The 13,587-nt window shown below is 43.9% G+C and overlaps 1 protein-coding gene across 3 annotated transcripts in view; it reads left to right on the plus strand.

Annotated features, from left to right (window-relative positions):
* Window positions 1-13,587, plus strand: part of INVS (inversin) — a 156,478-nt gene that overhangs the window by 84,307 nt on the left and 58,584 nt on the right. For all 3 annotated transcript variants that reach the window (XR_008597841.1, XM_054991580.1, XM_054991581.1), the window contains exon 12: window positions 1,966-2,178. Coding sequence is in view for 2 of the 3 variants with exons in the window: in XM_054991580.1 (XP_054847555.1) it covers window positions 1,966-2,178 (213 nt within the window). In the remaining variant the exon portion in view is untranslated. The remainder of the gene's footprint in view (window positions 1-1,965; window positions 2,179-13,587) is intronic.

Here is a 13,587-nt window from a genome sequence, read left to right on the forward strand (position 1 = left end):
TAGCATAAGCTTACGAGGATCACAGTTCTCTTCGTCAGATGCATCTTAAAAGAGTAGGAACCCTGTCTTTTATTTAGCCCGGCAACCCTTCATCTAGATATTGGGGTGAAATTTTGGAACTGAATCCGTTAAATCCAAGTGAATTTGGTAAACAAATATTTTTTTATGTTGCTCTCTCTTTGTAACTAAAGACATCGCTGTTTTTTATTTTATTATTCTCTTGCCACTGCTCCGAGAAATGGCACGCAAGAGGGAAAGCCTCTTCCCAGACCATTTATAGGTAAAAAATCAACACTTTGTTTTTGCATTTGCATTTTGAACCAATTGAAATTTCAAAGGAAGCCCCATATAGAGCATGTGGCAGTAATTTAAGCCAGATATGATCTGATGAAAGGGCCTGTCAGACATTTTTGATACATTTTTGATACATAATCATTGTGGTTGAGATACTGTTTTTTTCCCTTTGTGTCATATCAAAATTCTGTTAATTTAGCTGTGACAAAGTGCAGCAGAGGATCGGTTCAACTTTCAGGCAGGTTATTTATTTATTTCAAATAATTAGATACTGCCTCTACAGTTATGTGTCTGAGACATTCTTTTTAAAAAAAACCAGTTTATTAAACGTATATACAATAACAAAGCATAGTTTAAGAATATATATGATTAACATCGTTGTACATGAAAAGCATATATATTACATTATGTCATTTTTCTTTCCTTAAATGTACATATTTCTTTAACATTGTGAGACTAGAGTATTCAAAGCTTAAATAGTGGTATTCAACCATACGACATAGTTCTATTGCATCAAAGTTCTAATTTCAAAAATTTCTTATATAAGGTTGTTGCACCTTGTATTTCTTCAGTAGCAAGATAGTCTATAAAAAGCTGTCATTTTTCTGTAAAATGTATCATTCTGGCGTAATCTGACGAGTGTTGTATGATATTTGTTATTTTTTCCATTGTCATAAATTCCCATACTTTATCGTACCATGTATTTATATCAGGCGGATAAGGAAATTTTTAACAAGAAGCAATAGATGTTTTGGCTGCTATTAGGAGTGATGAGAGCATGTCTTGTCTCATTTGTGGCAAAGAGTGTTCACGCAATAAGTCTGAAAAGATGAGTTCTGGTTTGTTATTAAGGCAATATGGTGCAGTATCTGTTTCCAAAATGAGTCGATGTATTTACATTGCCACCAACAATGGGCGAATGTACCTATATTGCCGCATTTTTTCCAGCACAGTGGTGAAACCTTTGAAGTTATTCTGGATAATTTTTGAGGAGTGATATACCAGCGATGGATTATTTTGTATGTTTGTAAATTTGCGTTGACAACTTGGGAGTTAATTAATCTTGATGCCCAGATTTCATCCCATTCTTTTTCTGTTATTGTTGTATTACAATCTTGTTGCCATTTCATGTCTGAGACACTTCTTGATATAAGAAAACAATCACAGTTTTAAAATAATCCCCTAATGAAACAGCTAGCAATAACTGCTGTCTCAATGAAGATCCACGTGTACTGAAGGCGCCCACCACCCAGCTCAAAGCGGAAATGGAAATCCCACCATGTACTGAAGCATCCTTGAGTTTGTAGTGGCTTGTAGATATAACAACTACTGCTATGACTAGAGAAGCTCCATCAGTACTTGCTTTCCCCATGAAGAACCCCCTTCCAGTCCTAGCCTTGCACAAGTTCCTGTTGCCACTGCTGCCCACTCCCCTCTCCTGTGCTACTTTGGGTTTCCTTGCCATAGAAAACTAGGACATGGCTACAACAGCTTCCTCCCTCCCTTCCTTATTCTCTCTGACAATGGCTGCCGTCTCCTGTTTTTGACCCCTCAACTGTAGCCAATGTAATTCTGTAATACTATTGTGGTACAGGAGTATAATTTTGCAAAATTATTTTTAGAAATTGACCTGGAGTTTAATTTTTCACCGGTGTTTCCTTTTTTTAAAAGATACACTCCACTTGATTATGCTTTGCTTGGAGCTCACCATGAAGTCATCCAATTCATGCTGGAGCATGGTGCTTTATCCATCGCTGCCATACAGGACATCGCAGCTGTCAAAATCCAAGCAGTCTATAAAGGATACAAAGTCAGAAAAGCTTTCCAAGATAGGAAAAACCTTCTAGTGAAGCATGAACAGCTGAGGAAAGATGCTGCTGCCAAGTAAGTCTTGACACATATGTGGGTGTGTGTGGGTGCAAAAAGGAGAAAATTGATGAATTCTTCAGCTAACCATCATAGCTAACAAACTGAAATCTAAGCAGGATTTCTGGTCCAGTCAACAGGCTTAGACTGGTGTAAGTCTTCTTAGGATTTCATTGGAAATCTACAGTTTATGTCAAGCTTTTTTTTCTGGTAAGTAAAATGTGTGTGTGCGCTCTATATCTTGAATTATAAATATAAAATAATTCCAAAGGTTTTGTCACACTCAGGTTGTACAGATGAAAGCACAGGGCTGTATGTATGGGGCAAACTCGGTTCTAAGTGACTCTCCCCAAGTTCTGTGCCTACCTAGACCTGGCACTTTATTGTATGTATGCAGGGGTTTTTTTCTGGGAAAAGAGGTGACGGAACTCTCAAGAGGGAAATGGGGAAGAAACACATGGGATTATTTGAAATATTATTTTCATGCGCTATTGCCGAGTATTTTCAAGAGGTGCTGGAACTCCGTTCCACCGCATTCCTGCTGAAAAAAAGCCCTGTATGCATGTATGTATGTATGTATGTATGTATGTATGTATGTATGTATGTATGTATGTATGTATGTATGTATGTATGTATGTATGTTATTAATAGTCCACCTTTCTCACTGAGATGCAAGGTGGATTACACAGTATGAGATTAGTACAATCCGTATCAAGTACATTTCCATACAGTATCAAGGACATTTCCATATATAATGCCATAGGCAGGGATGGCGCCACCATTGAGGTAGTGAGGCGGCCGCCGTGGGTGCTGGAGCGCTGGAGGGGCTGCTGGGGGTGGAGGCGTGTGCCACAGAGCTGGCGTGCTTGTCCCGCAGCTGCTTCAAGCCGGCCAGTCCTGCGCTGCCGCCACACACCCTGGCCGGGCGCAGCAGCCATGGGGCAGTGTGCGGAGCATGAACAGCCTCCGCACGCTGCCCTAGCCACCCGCCGGCCAATGGCCCCTGGCTTTGCCGCGCAATGTCATAATGTGATGATGTCATCACGCAGTCCGGTGCACACACACGTGGGGCTGGTCGCGGGTGCCAGAAACCCTGGCGCCAGCGGTGGCCGTAGGGTAAATAGATACAAGTTTAAAAGGCATAGCGTTAGCAAGAATCCAATACAAAGTAGAAGAAAATACTGTAACAGAACATAATCACTTCTAGGATTGACATTAGACCACATAAAGCACAGGTAGTACATAGGAGTACATATTTAAAGCAACAGATAATATGTAAGGCAACATAGTGGTGAAGTCTATGGTCCCTAACTCAGCGAAGCATCTGAAACCCCATCTCTACAATACACCCCTCCCATTTGAGTAAAAAGCCTTTTTGAATAATTCAGTTTTGCATCATTTGCGGAAAGCCAGGAGAGTGGGCGCTCTCCTGACCTCTTCAGGCAGGGTGTTCCACAGAGTAGGGACCACCACAGAGAAAGCCCGTGTACGGGCTGCTGTTGATTTCATCCATGTGCAGCCTGGCACCTGCAGGAGACCCTGTTCAGATGAGCGAAGCTGCTGTAGAGGAACATAGGGAGGGAGGCAGTCCCTCAGGTATGCTGGACAAAGGCCATGAAGGGCTTTGTATGTAATAACCAATACCTTGAACTGAGCACGGTAACTGATAGGTAGCCAATGGGGTGACAGTAGGATGGGAGTGATGCTCATGATCCTGCTCACTCCTGATAACAGTCAAGCTGCAGCATTTTGCACTAATTGGAGCCTCCTAGTTAGCTTAGATGGGAGACCAATGTATAGAGCATTACAATAGTCAAGCCTTGGTGTTACCATAGCATGGATCCAGGTGGCCAGATCGGCCGTGTCAAGATAAGAAGCCATCTTCCAGGCTAGAGTGAGGTTGTAGAAAACATTTTTTGCCACTGCCTTAACTTGTTTTTCTAGTAGTAGCGCTGGATCCAGTATAACTCTTAGGCTCTTAACTGTGTCAGTGAGGGTTAAACAAGGAAAGTGGGGAGTACAATATCCTTCAAGATCTCTGCTTTCCCAACAAGCATCACTTCAGTTGTCTGGGTTCAATTTCAATTTGTTGTTTTTCAACCATTTCACCACGGCTGTCAGGCAGCGATCTAAGATTTCCGCTGCATCCTGTGGGGACCTGGATAGCGAGATATAGAGTTGGGTGTCATCTGCATATTGGTGACATCCAACTCCATAGCTGCAAATGAGCTCTCTCAATCAGTTTGCCCGTAAAGGGTAGATTAGAGACTGGGCAATAATTGGCCACATCATTTTTAGTCTAGGGATCTTTTTTTAAAGTAGCGGATGGATAACGGCCAGTTTGAGCTGCTGAGGAAAGGTGCCTTGAGTGAGTGAGTGATTTACAATAGACCTCAGTGGTTCACTTATGTGGTCCTTACTTGCTGTTAACAGCCAGGGTGGGCAAGGATCAAGCGCACAAGTAGTGGCTTTCACAGACATCAAGATCCTGTTAAGATCTGTCATTGTAATTGGTTCAAGACAGTCCAAATGTAAGCTAGATGGTGTATTAAGCATTTCTTCCATCTCATTTGCATTGCAGTTAGCATCTAGATCAGAGCTTATTCATGCTATTTTATCAGCGAAAAACTTAGCAAAGATGTCGCAGAATCTTTCAAGTGTCATGTTAGGTTAGGAACCTGGAGACTGACCATCTTTGGTTGTTGCTTTCGCTGAGTATGCCGCTCCTCCTTCACTGCCACCACCATCCTTCCCTTACCCTCTTCTTTTTGTTACCCCTCCCCAAACACATGCCATGCGCTTGGTTTCCATTGGCCATCCTCTGGAAATGCGCAACTGCCAGGAGTCCTTGCCCAAAATGGGTCCTTCATACAGGATAGAGGGGGGAATTTTGTTACTACAAAATAACAAGGAAATACTTGCCATGGATATTGTCATATTTTTTAAAATCCCATTGGCTTCTTTTCATTGTTATTCTCTCCGCTAAGAGCCTTTTTTCCTCTTAGAGTCTCTACACAAGACACCTCAGTGTATGTTCGTCAAGTGTAGGGAAACACAATGCTAGCCGGGAAGCGTAGTTTAAAAAGACAGAGCTGGCAGAGATTGCTCCTCAGAGGGTTTGTTAATTTCATCTTTGCCTTCCCAAAGGCTCTGTCAATTTCACCTCTCCAGTCTAAAACTGTGTGGGATCACAACCAGAGGGCCGTGAGGAATGGGAAAGGGCTGGAGCCACCTTCCAGAGGACCTGGAGAGGTTATAATGGATGAAATGCCAGAAGTTTCCCATCTGGAATTTCACAGCCCCTTCACACAGCGCCAGTGTATAGCAAAGCCTTTGCCCTGCCACCGGCTCTGTCTTTTAAAACTATCCTTCCTGGCTATTATTGCATCTCCCAATATGTGTTCTTCTTGTGTCAGATGTCTCATGTAGAGAGACTTTGAGTCACAGTACTAAATCTGTTTTCCTCTATCCCTTTGTCTTCTGAGCTTGAGAATTTAGAGAGACTCCCTCTATCATTTTCTTTGTGTCTCTGCTGCATTTAAATGACAAAGGAATTTTATGTTAGAATTAAAATGAAGTAAGCAGGAGGTTAGCCAAAATGGAGGAGCTGAAATCTGAAACAGCATTATTTGAAATACGAGGGATGGTAATAATGAAAGTTGCTCTGCACTAACGAAGGAAAAGAGGACCTCGCTCCTTATCTAAGTAGAACACAGGCTGTGTTGCATCAGGGCAAGCCAGCAATTGTGGGGCAGGGCTCAAGCCACCTAGCTTTACAAGCTTAAACTAATTGATTTTGCCTCAGTATTCTCAGATTTCCATATCCAAAGGATATGCAACATTTATGTATCTTTCTTGCAAGGCTACAAGATCTCTAAAAAAAAGACAAAGAAGAATTGGAAGCGTCTCTTGCCTCCTCCAATATCTTGTTCTCTATCTTGTTTCCAAATAAATAGACTTTCAAATGTATTGTCGAAGGCTTTCACAGCCGGAGAACGATGGTTGTTGTGGGTTTTCCGGGCTGTATTGCCGTGGTCTTGGCATTGTAGTTCCTGACGTTTCGCCAGCAGCTGTGACTGGCATCTTCAGAGGTGTAGCACCAAAAGACAGAAATCTCTCAGTGTCACAGTGTGGAAAAGATGTTAATGACCTGCCAACATCTTTTCCACACTGTGACACTGAGAGATCTCTATCTTTTGGTGCTACACCTCTGAAGATGCCAGCCACAGCTGCTGGCGAAACGTCAGGAACTACAATGCCAAGACCACGGCAATACAGCCCGGAAAACCCACAACAACCAAACTTTCAAATCATAGTAAAAGAAAAATGGATAAATTTTCCTGCTGGCAAATCAGAACTTTCTATCTGACATGTTTGCAAATGAGCATCCCAAAATATACAACAGCAATTCAGATAATCACTTTTCACATACAGCAAAGAAAAGTGTCTTTTCCTCTCTTTGTTTGGTTATTGGACATTGATCTCTGATCTCTGTTAAATGTATTTGTGGGATGCTTTTAAGCATTTACAGAATTGACCTTGTAGAATCATAGAATCATAGAGTTGGAAGTGGCCATACAGACCATCTAGTCCAACCCCCTGCCCAGTGCAGGATCAGCCTAAAGCATCTCTGACAAGTATTCATCCAACCTCTTCTTGAAAACTGCCAGTGAGGGGAAGCTCACCACCTCCCTAGGCAGCTGTATTGTACTACAATTCACAACAGATCCCAAGTGCCAGTTTGCCATGGTACCTAGAAATGTCATTGGAGTGATTAGTATTGGAACATTAAGATACAAAGCTCTGAAGACTGAAAGGAGACTGTTTCCCAAATATTTGGGGCTAGATCCTAAAGCCAAAGAAAAATTGTTAAGGGCTATCATACCAGTTCTTGAGGAAGAGGACATCTATTAGTAGATTTGTTATAATGCATACCTACAATACAATGCCAATTAATAGATTTTGCCAAATAATGAGATTCCTACTGGATCCAACCCATGGTTCATCTAATCCAGCATTCAGTTTCCCACAGTGGCCAACCAGATGCCTGAGAAAGCCCGTAGCAGAGGCACGGAAACCAGAGCTTCCCGCTCTTATCCCTTCATACTAAGAAATCCAGAATAATGAAAAAAATCATGCATGCCTGAATCCCAGATCCAGAATTACAATGGATTTTTTTCTGGTGCACACTCCTAGTCAGAAGTATGTTATCTTTGAACATGGAAGTCCCATTTAAGCATCAAATTCATTCTCCATGAATTTTTCTAGTCCTCTTTAAAAGCCATTTAAGATGGTGGAAAGTGCTTGTTTACAGCCATGTTGGTCCAAAAATGAAATCCAAAAAGCTAAGGACGCAATCCATGTAATACCTTTTATTAGGACCAACTCAATGATACGTAATATAAGGTAGTGGCCAGTTAAGCTATGGCCACTTATCAGAGTAGCCATAATATCATACTGTAGCAGTTACTTCAAGCTAATTATGTATTACTAGCAGCAAAGCCCGTTGTTGGAAAAAATACGAGTTCTAGTAAAGGGAGGGTGGGCAGGCCGGCATTCCCTCCTCCATCACTGATTCCAGCTGGATGAAGGCAGGGGGGCGAGCATGGCCACCTCCTCTGCCTTGATCCTGGCTGAACAAGGGGGGGCGTGTATTGCCACCTGCTCTGCACCTGATCTGGGCCAGGTGAATGAGAGATGGGCATTGCTACCTGCTCCGCACTTGATCCCAGCCGGGTGAGGGCGAGGGCCTAGCCGCCTTCTCCGCACCTGATCCCAGCTGGGTGAAGCAGAGACAGGCATTGCAACCTGCTCTGCTCCTGAGCCTAGTTGGGTGAAAAAGAGATGGCCATACAGATCTTCTAGTCCAACCCCTTGCCCAATGCAGGATGAGCCTAAAGCATCCCTGACAAATATTCATCCAGCCTCTTCTAGAAAACTGCCAGTGAAGGGGAGCTCACCACTTCCCTAAGCAGCTGATTCCACCTTTGAACTATTCTGACCGTGAAAAAGTTTTTCCTAATATCCAGCCGGTACCTTTCTGCATGTAATTTAAGCCCATTGCTTCGGGTCCTATCCTCTGCTGCCAACTGGAACAGCTCCTTGCTGCCCTCCAAATGACAGCCTTTCAAATATTTAAAGAGAGCAATCATGTCCCCCCTCAATCTCCTCTTCTTCAAACTAAACATTCCCAAGGCCCTCAGCCTTTCCTCGCAGGGCTCAGTCTCCAGACCCCTGATCATCCTCGCTCTCTTCTCCACCCTCTTGATTTTGTCCATATCCTTTTTGAAGTGAGGCCTCCAAAACTGCACACAGTACTCCAGGTGCTGCCTGACCAAGGCAATATAGAGAGGGACTATGACCTCTTGTGATTTCGATGCAATGGCCCTTTTGATACAACCCAAGACTGGGTTTGCCTTTTTTGCCACCACATCACACTGACTGCTCATGTTTAGTTTACAGTCCACTCTTACCCCAAGATCTCTTTCGCATATACTACTACCCAGAAGTGTATCCCCCATCCTGTATTTGTGCTTCACATTTTTGTGGCCCAGATGTAATACTGTACACTTATCTGTGTTGAATTGCATCCTGTTCCACAACCACCCACTTCTCCAGAGTATTCAGGTCTTGTTGAATTTTAACTCTATCTTCTTGGGTGTTTGCCACTCCTCCCAATTTGGAATCATCAGCAAATTTAATGAGTAGCCTGTTTACCCCTTCATCCAGATCACTGATAAAAATATTGCAAAGTACAGGGCCCAAAACCGAGCCCTGCGGCACCCCACTGGACACCTCCCTCCAATCTGATGAAATGCCATTGACCACCACTCTTTGAGTGTGGTCCTCTAAGCAGTTCCCTATCCATCGAACTGTCCTATAGTCCAGTCCTCAGTTTTCCAGTTTACCCATTAAAATGTTATGGGGAACCTTATCAAAAGCTTTACTGAAATCCAGGTAAATCACATTGACAGAGTTCCCACGATCCAGTAAGCTCATCACTCAATCAAAGAAGGAAACCAGGTTGGTCTGACAAGATCTGTTGGGGACAAAACCATGTTGACTTCCCTGGATCACTAAGTGGACCTTCAGATGCTTACAGATAGATCACTTTAAAATCTGCTCTAATACCTTCTCAGCAACAGAAGTCAGACTGACCGGCCTGTAGTTTCCCGGGTCATCCTTCCTCCCTTTCTTAAAGATTGGGATAACATTCGCTCTTCTCCAGTCTTGTGGCACATCCCCAGTCCTCCAGGAGGCCTTGAAGATGATGGACAGAGGCTCTGCAAGTTCTCTAGAAAGTTCTTTGAGCACTCTTGGGTGCACACCATCTGGCCCAGGAGATTTGTATTCATCCAGTGCAACCAAGTGCCTCTTCACAACTTCTCTGTCAATGTCAACTAGCCCCCCAGGTGTCCTGTCGTGTCTACTACCATCTCTAGATGGGCTCAAGTTCTCCAGGGAGAAAACAGGCAAAAAAAGTCATGTCTGCTTTTTCTCTGTCCTCCATCAGAGTTTCTTCTTCCACTCCCAACAATGGTCCAATTGCCTCTTTTACCTTGTGTTTGCTTCTCACATATCTGTAGAAGTTTTTCTTATTGTAGCGAGCCCCCCTGGCCAGACCCAGCTCATACTGAATTTTTGCTTCTCTAATGGCTGATCTGCAGTACTTAGTAAGCCTCATATATTCCTCTTTAGAGGTCTGTCCTTCTCTCCATTTCCTGAACATTTCCTTTTTCTCCCTTAGCTTATTCTGGAGCTCTCTGTACATCCACATCATTTCTTGGAGCCCTTACCATGTTTCCGTCTTGCTGGGATAGTGAGGGCTTGAGCTTGCAAAAGCTCCTGTTTGAGAAGAGCCCATCCTTCACTCGCTCTTTTCCCTTCCAGCACACTCCCCCACGGAATGACTCTCATCAAACCTCTGAGTTCATTGAAGTCGGCCCTATGAAAATCTAACCTATGAGTCTGGCAATGACTTCCTTGGCCCCACACAGCAACTGGAATTCAAGGAGGACATGATCACTTCCCCCTGAGGTCCCCACCACCTTCATCCCATCTACCAATTCTTCCATGTTGGTTAATATTAAGTCTAGTGTGGCCGAGCCCCTTGTAGCTTCCTCCACCATTTGAAAAAGGAAGTTATCATCCAGGCAGGTCAGGAAGTTGCATGTCTTGTTGCTTTGCTGAGCTTGTCTCCCAGCACACATCGGGGAAGTTGAAGTCCCCCATAATTATAAGGTTCTAGTGTCTGAATACTCTACCAATCTGTTTAAGGAGGGCAGCATCCATTTCCTCTTCCTGGTCAGGCGGTCTGTAGCAGACTCCAACAACAATACTCGTTGTCCTTCCTCCCCTTATTTCTGCCCATATACTTTCCACTGGGCTGTCAACCACATTCTCCAGAACTTCCTGACAATCAGTCCCTCTCCTCACATACAATGCCACTCTGCCTCCTCTTCTACACTTCCAGTTTTACATGAACAACTTGTATCCATCTACTACCACATTCCAGTCATGGAAATCATCCCACCAAGTCTCAGTAATTCCTACTATATCATAGCCCTCTATTTGCAAGAGAAGCTCAATCTCTTCCTTCTTATTACCCATACTTCGGGCATTGGTATATAGACACTTGTAGCCTTGTACCTTTGTTTGATCTGTCCTAGTCAGGTGGGCCTCCACTGCTATCACTTCTTCATTGAAATCCCCTTGTTGATCGTCCCCTTCCCCTTGCGGCATCAGTTTAAAGCTCTCCTGATGAAGCTTTCCAGGTTCTTTCCAAACATTTTCTTATCTGACCTTGAGAGCTGAAGCCCATCATGTGCCAGAAGGTAATCTCTGAGAAAACTTATCCCATGATCCCAGAACCTAAAGCGCTCCTGCCAGCACCACCACCTCAGCCAACGATTCACCTCGAGTATGGTCTGCTCCCTTGGCATTCTTCTTCCTTTGACAGGAAAGATAGAAGAGAATACCACCTGTGCCCTTACTGTCATCAACTGCCTTCCAAGAGCTTCATAGTCCTCTTTAATTATTGCTCTGAATCTTCTCCTCCAAGAGCCTGACCAGCTTACATTTCTGACAAGTGATTCCAGCTGGTGAAGGGGAGGGCATTGCCACCTGCTCCATGTCTGATTCTGGCAAGTTGAATGGGGGGGGGGCGGGCATTGTCTCCTGCTCCACTTCTGATCCCTGCTGGGTGAAGGGAGCAGACATTGTCAACTTCTTCTCAACTGATCCCAGCCAGGTGAAGGGGGGCTCGCATTGCCACTTGATCCACTCCTGATCCCAGCTGGGTGAAGGCGGTAGGAGGGCATTACCGCCTGCTCCGCACCTGATCCCAGCTGGGTGAAGGAGGGGACAGGCATTGCCACTTGCTTTGCTTCTGATCCCAGCTGGGTGAAGACGGAGAGCAGGCATTGCCACCTGCTTTGCTCCTGATCTCAGCTAGGTGAAGGCGGGGGCGGGAATTGCCACCTGCTCTGCTTCTGATCCTAGCTGGGTGAAGGCGGGGGGGGGCATTTCCACCTGCTCCGCACCTGATCCTGGCCTGGGCTTCCTGCCGTGGCATGCTCTCTGGAGGTCTGGCTGCCTCATCTGGGCTTCCCTCCACAGCAGCGCCCTCTAGAGGTGCACCAGGGTAGGAAGTGAGTTGACTTCAATACAGTTAGCCTTTTACATAGTAGGATATGAAGAAGTAGTGAACTTTAATCAACACAGTCTATTCATGCCCTTGTCCCATTTCTACTTGTTCCGTCCACAACAAAATACATTCCAAGCACTTGTGCTGGGCGAACCTAGAACTGAATGTCAAATACAAGAATTACGAAGAAAAATAACCATCAGAAGAAGGGATTAAAGAAGATAAGAGTTGGAAACATAGGGTATAGAGTGCAGTCTCCTAACTTTCTGTGCATGTTTAGAAGAAACAACTCAGTGACAGAGTATATGTGTGCATTACATGCAGAAAGTATCAGGTTCAACAGTAACATCTCCAGTGAACAGGCTGTCAGGCAGCAGCACCAAGAAAGACCTCTGCTTGATACTACCAGAGGTAGAAGACAGTCCTGGTCTAGATGGGTCAGTATTTTAACTCAGTATTAGGAAGTTTCATATGACTTTACAGTGAACTTTGCAAAGCATAGTTGCAAATGAAGTAATAAAGAGCAGTAATACAGAGCAGCTGCCTCTGATGAATGCACCTTGAATGTGTGACATTGGTTTTTCATTCCTCCATAATTAGTTTTGAATGATGCAATTGGGATTTAATTTTGTTATGAACCCTGTGTTTAAAAATATGTTATGCCACTCCAACCATTTTTAAACTGGTTTTCATCATCACATGTAGATACTTTTCTGTGTTCTGAGACTATTTTTATGCATATTACTGAACCATTGATATTCCTTTTCGTTGAGAATATCAGAATCAAAAGTAGAGAATTTTTTTTAATGAAATAAAAAGCAAATTGGGTAAATGGGCATATCAAGCTGTCACTTATAACAAATTGCATTTATGATCTGTCATAAGCCAGAGAGGACGTGGTTGTCACCATTCTGCATACTCATCTGTACATTCTGTGGCTAAACTTGGACAGCGTGTAACTCCTAGCTGCATATAGCCAAATAAAATGTCTTCTGGCTTGGTAAAACCTGCTTTTTGGATTCATGCAGGGCTTTTTGGCGTAGAGCCAGTTTGGTGTAGTGGTTAAGAGCACGGGACTCTAATCTGGAGAGCCGGGTTTGATTCCCCACTCCTCCACTTGAAGCCAGCTGGGTGACCTTGGGCGAGTCACAGTTCTCTGGAGCTCTCTCAGCCCCACCCACCTCATAGGGTGATTGTTGCGGGGTAATAATAACACTTTGTAAACCGCTCTGAGTGGGCATTAAGTTGTCCTGAAGGGCGGTATATAAATCGAATGTTGTTGTTGTTGTTGTTGTTATTTTCAGGGGGAACGCGGTGGAACAGAGTTCCGGAACCTCTTGAAAATGGTCACATGGCTGGTGGCCCCGCCCCCTGATCTCCAGACAGAGGGGAGTTTAGATTGCCCTCATCTCAACTCCCCTCTGTCTGGAGATCAGGAGGCGGAGCCACCAGCCATGTGACCATTTTCTCCGAGGGCAAACCACTGAGTTCCACCACCTCTTTCCCCAGAAAAAAAGCCCTGGATTCATGTATTTGTTTATGAGATCCCTGAATGGGTGTTAATAAAGTTTCAGCTTTTGAGTAAAACAGATATTCTCTGTTTGGTTCTAACAACATTGCCTATAAAAAGCTGGGTGTGAAAGATGGAGAAAGAAGGGCTTAAATTAAAAATAACAGCCAATATTCCATAGTTTGAAATACATCTGTATGTGGGCTAAAATTAGCAGGAGACAAGAAATGGCAAGTCAAACAATTGTGAGAAACTATAGCACTTCTAATAC

The sequence above is a fragment of the Eublepharis macularius genome, chromosome 11, assembly GCF_028583425.1.
Source record: "Eublepharis macularius isolate TG4126 chromosome 11, MPM_Emac_v1.0, whole genome shotgun sequence".
NCBI classification, from domain to species: domain Eukaryota; kingdom Metazoa; phylum Chordata; class Lepidosauria; order Squamata; family Eublepharidae; genus Eublepharis; species Eublepharis macularius.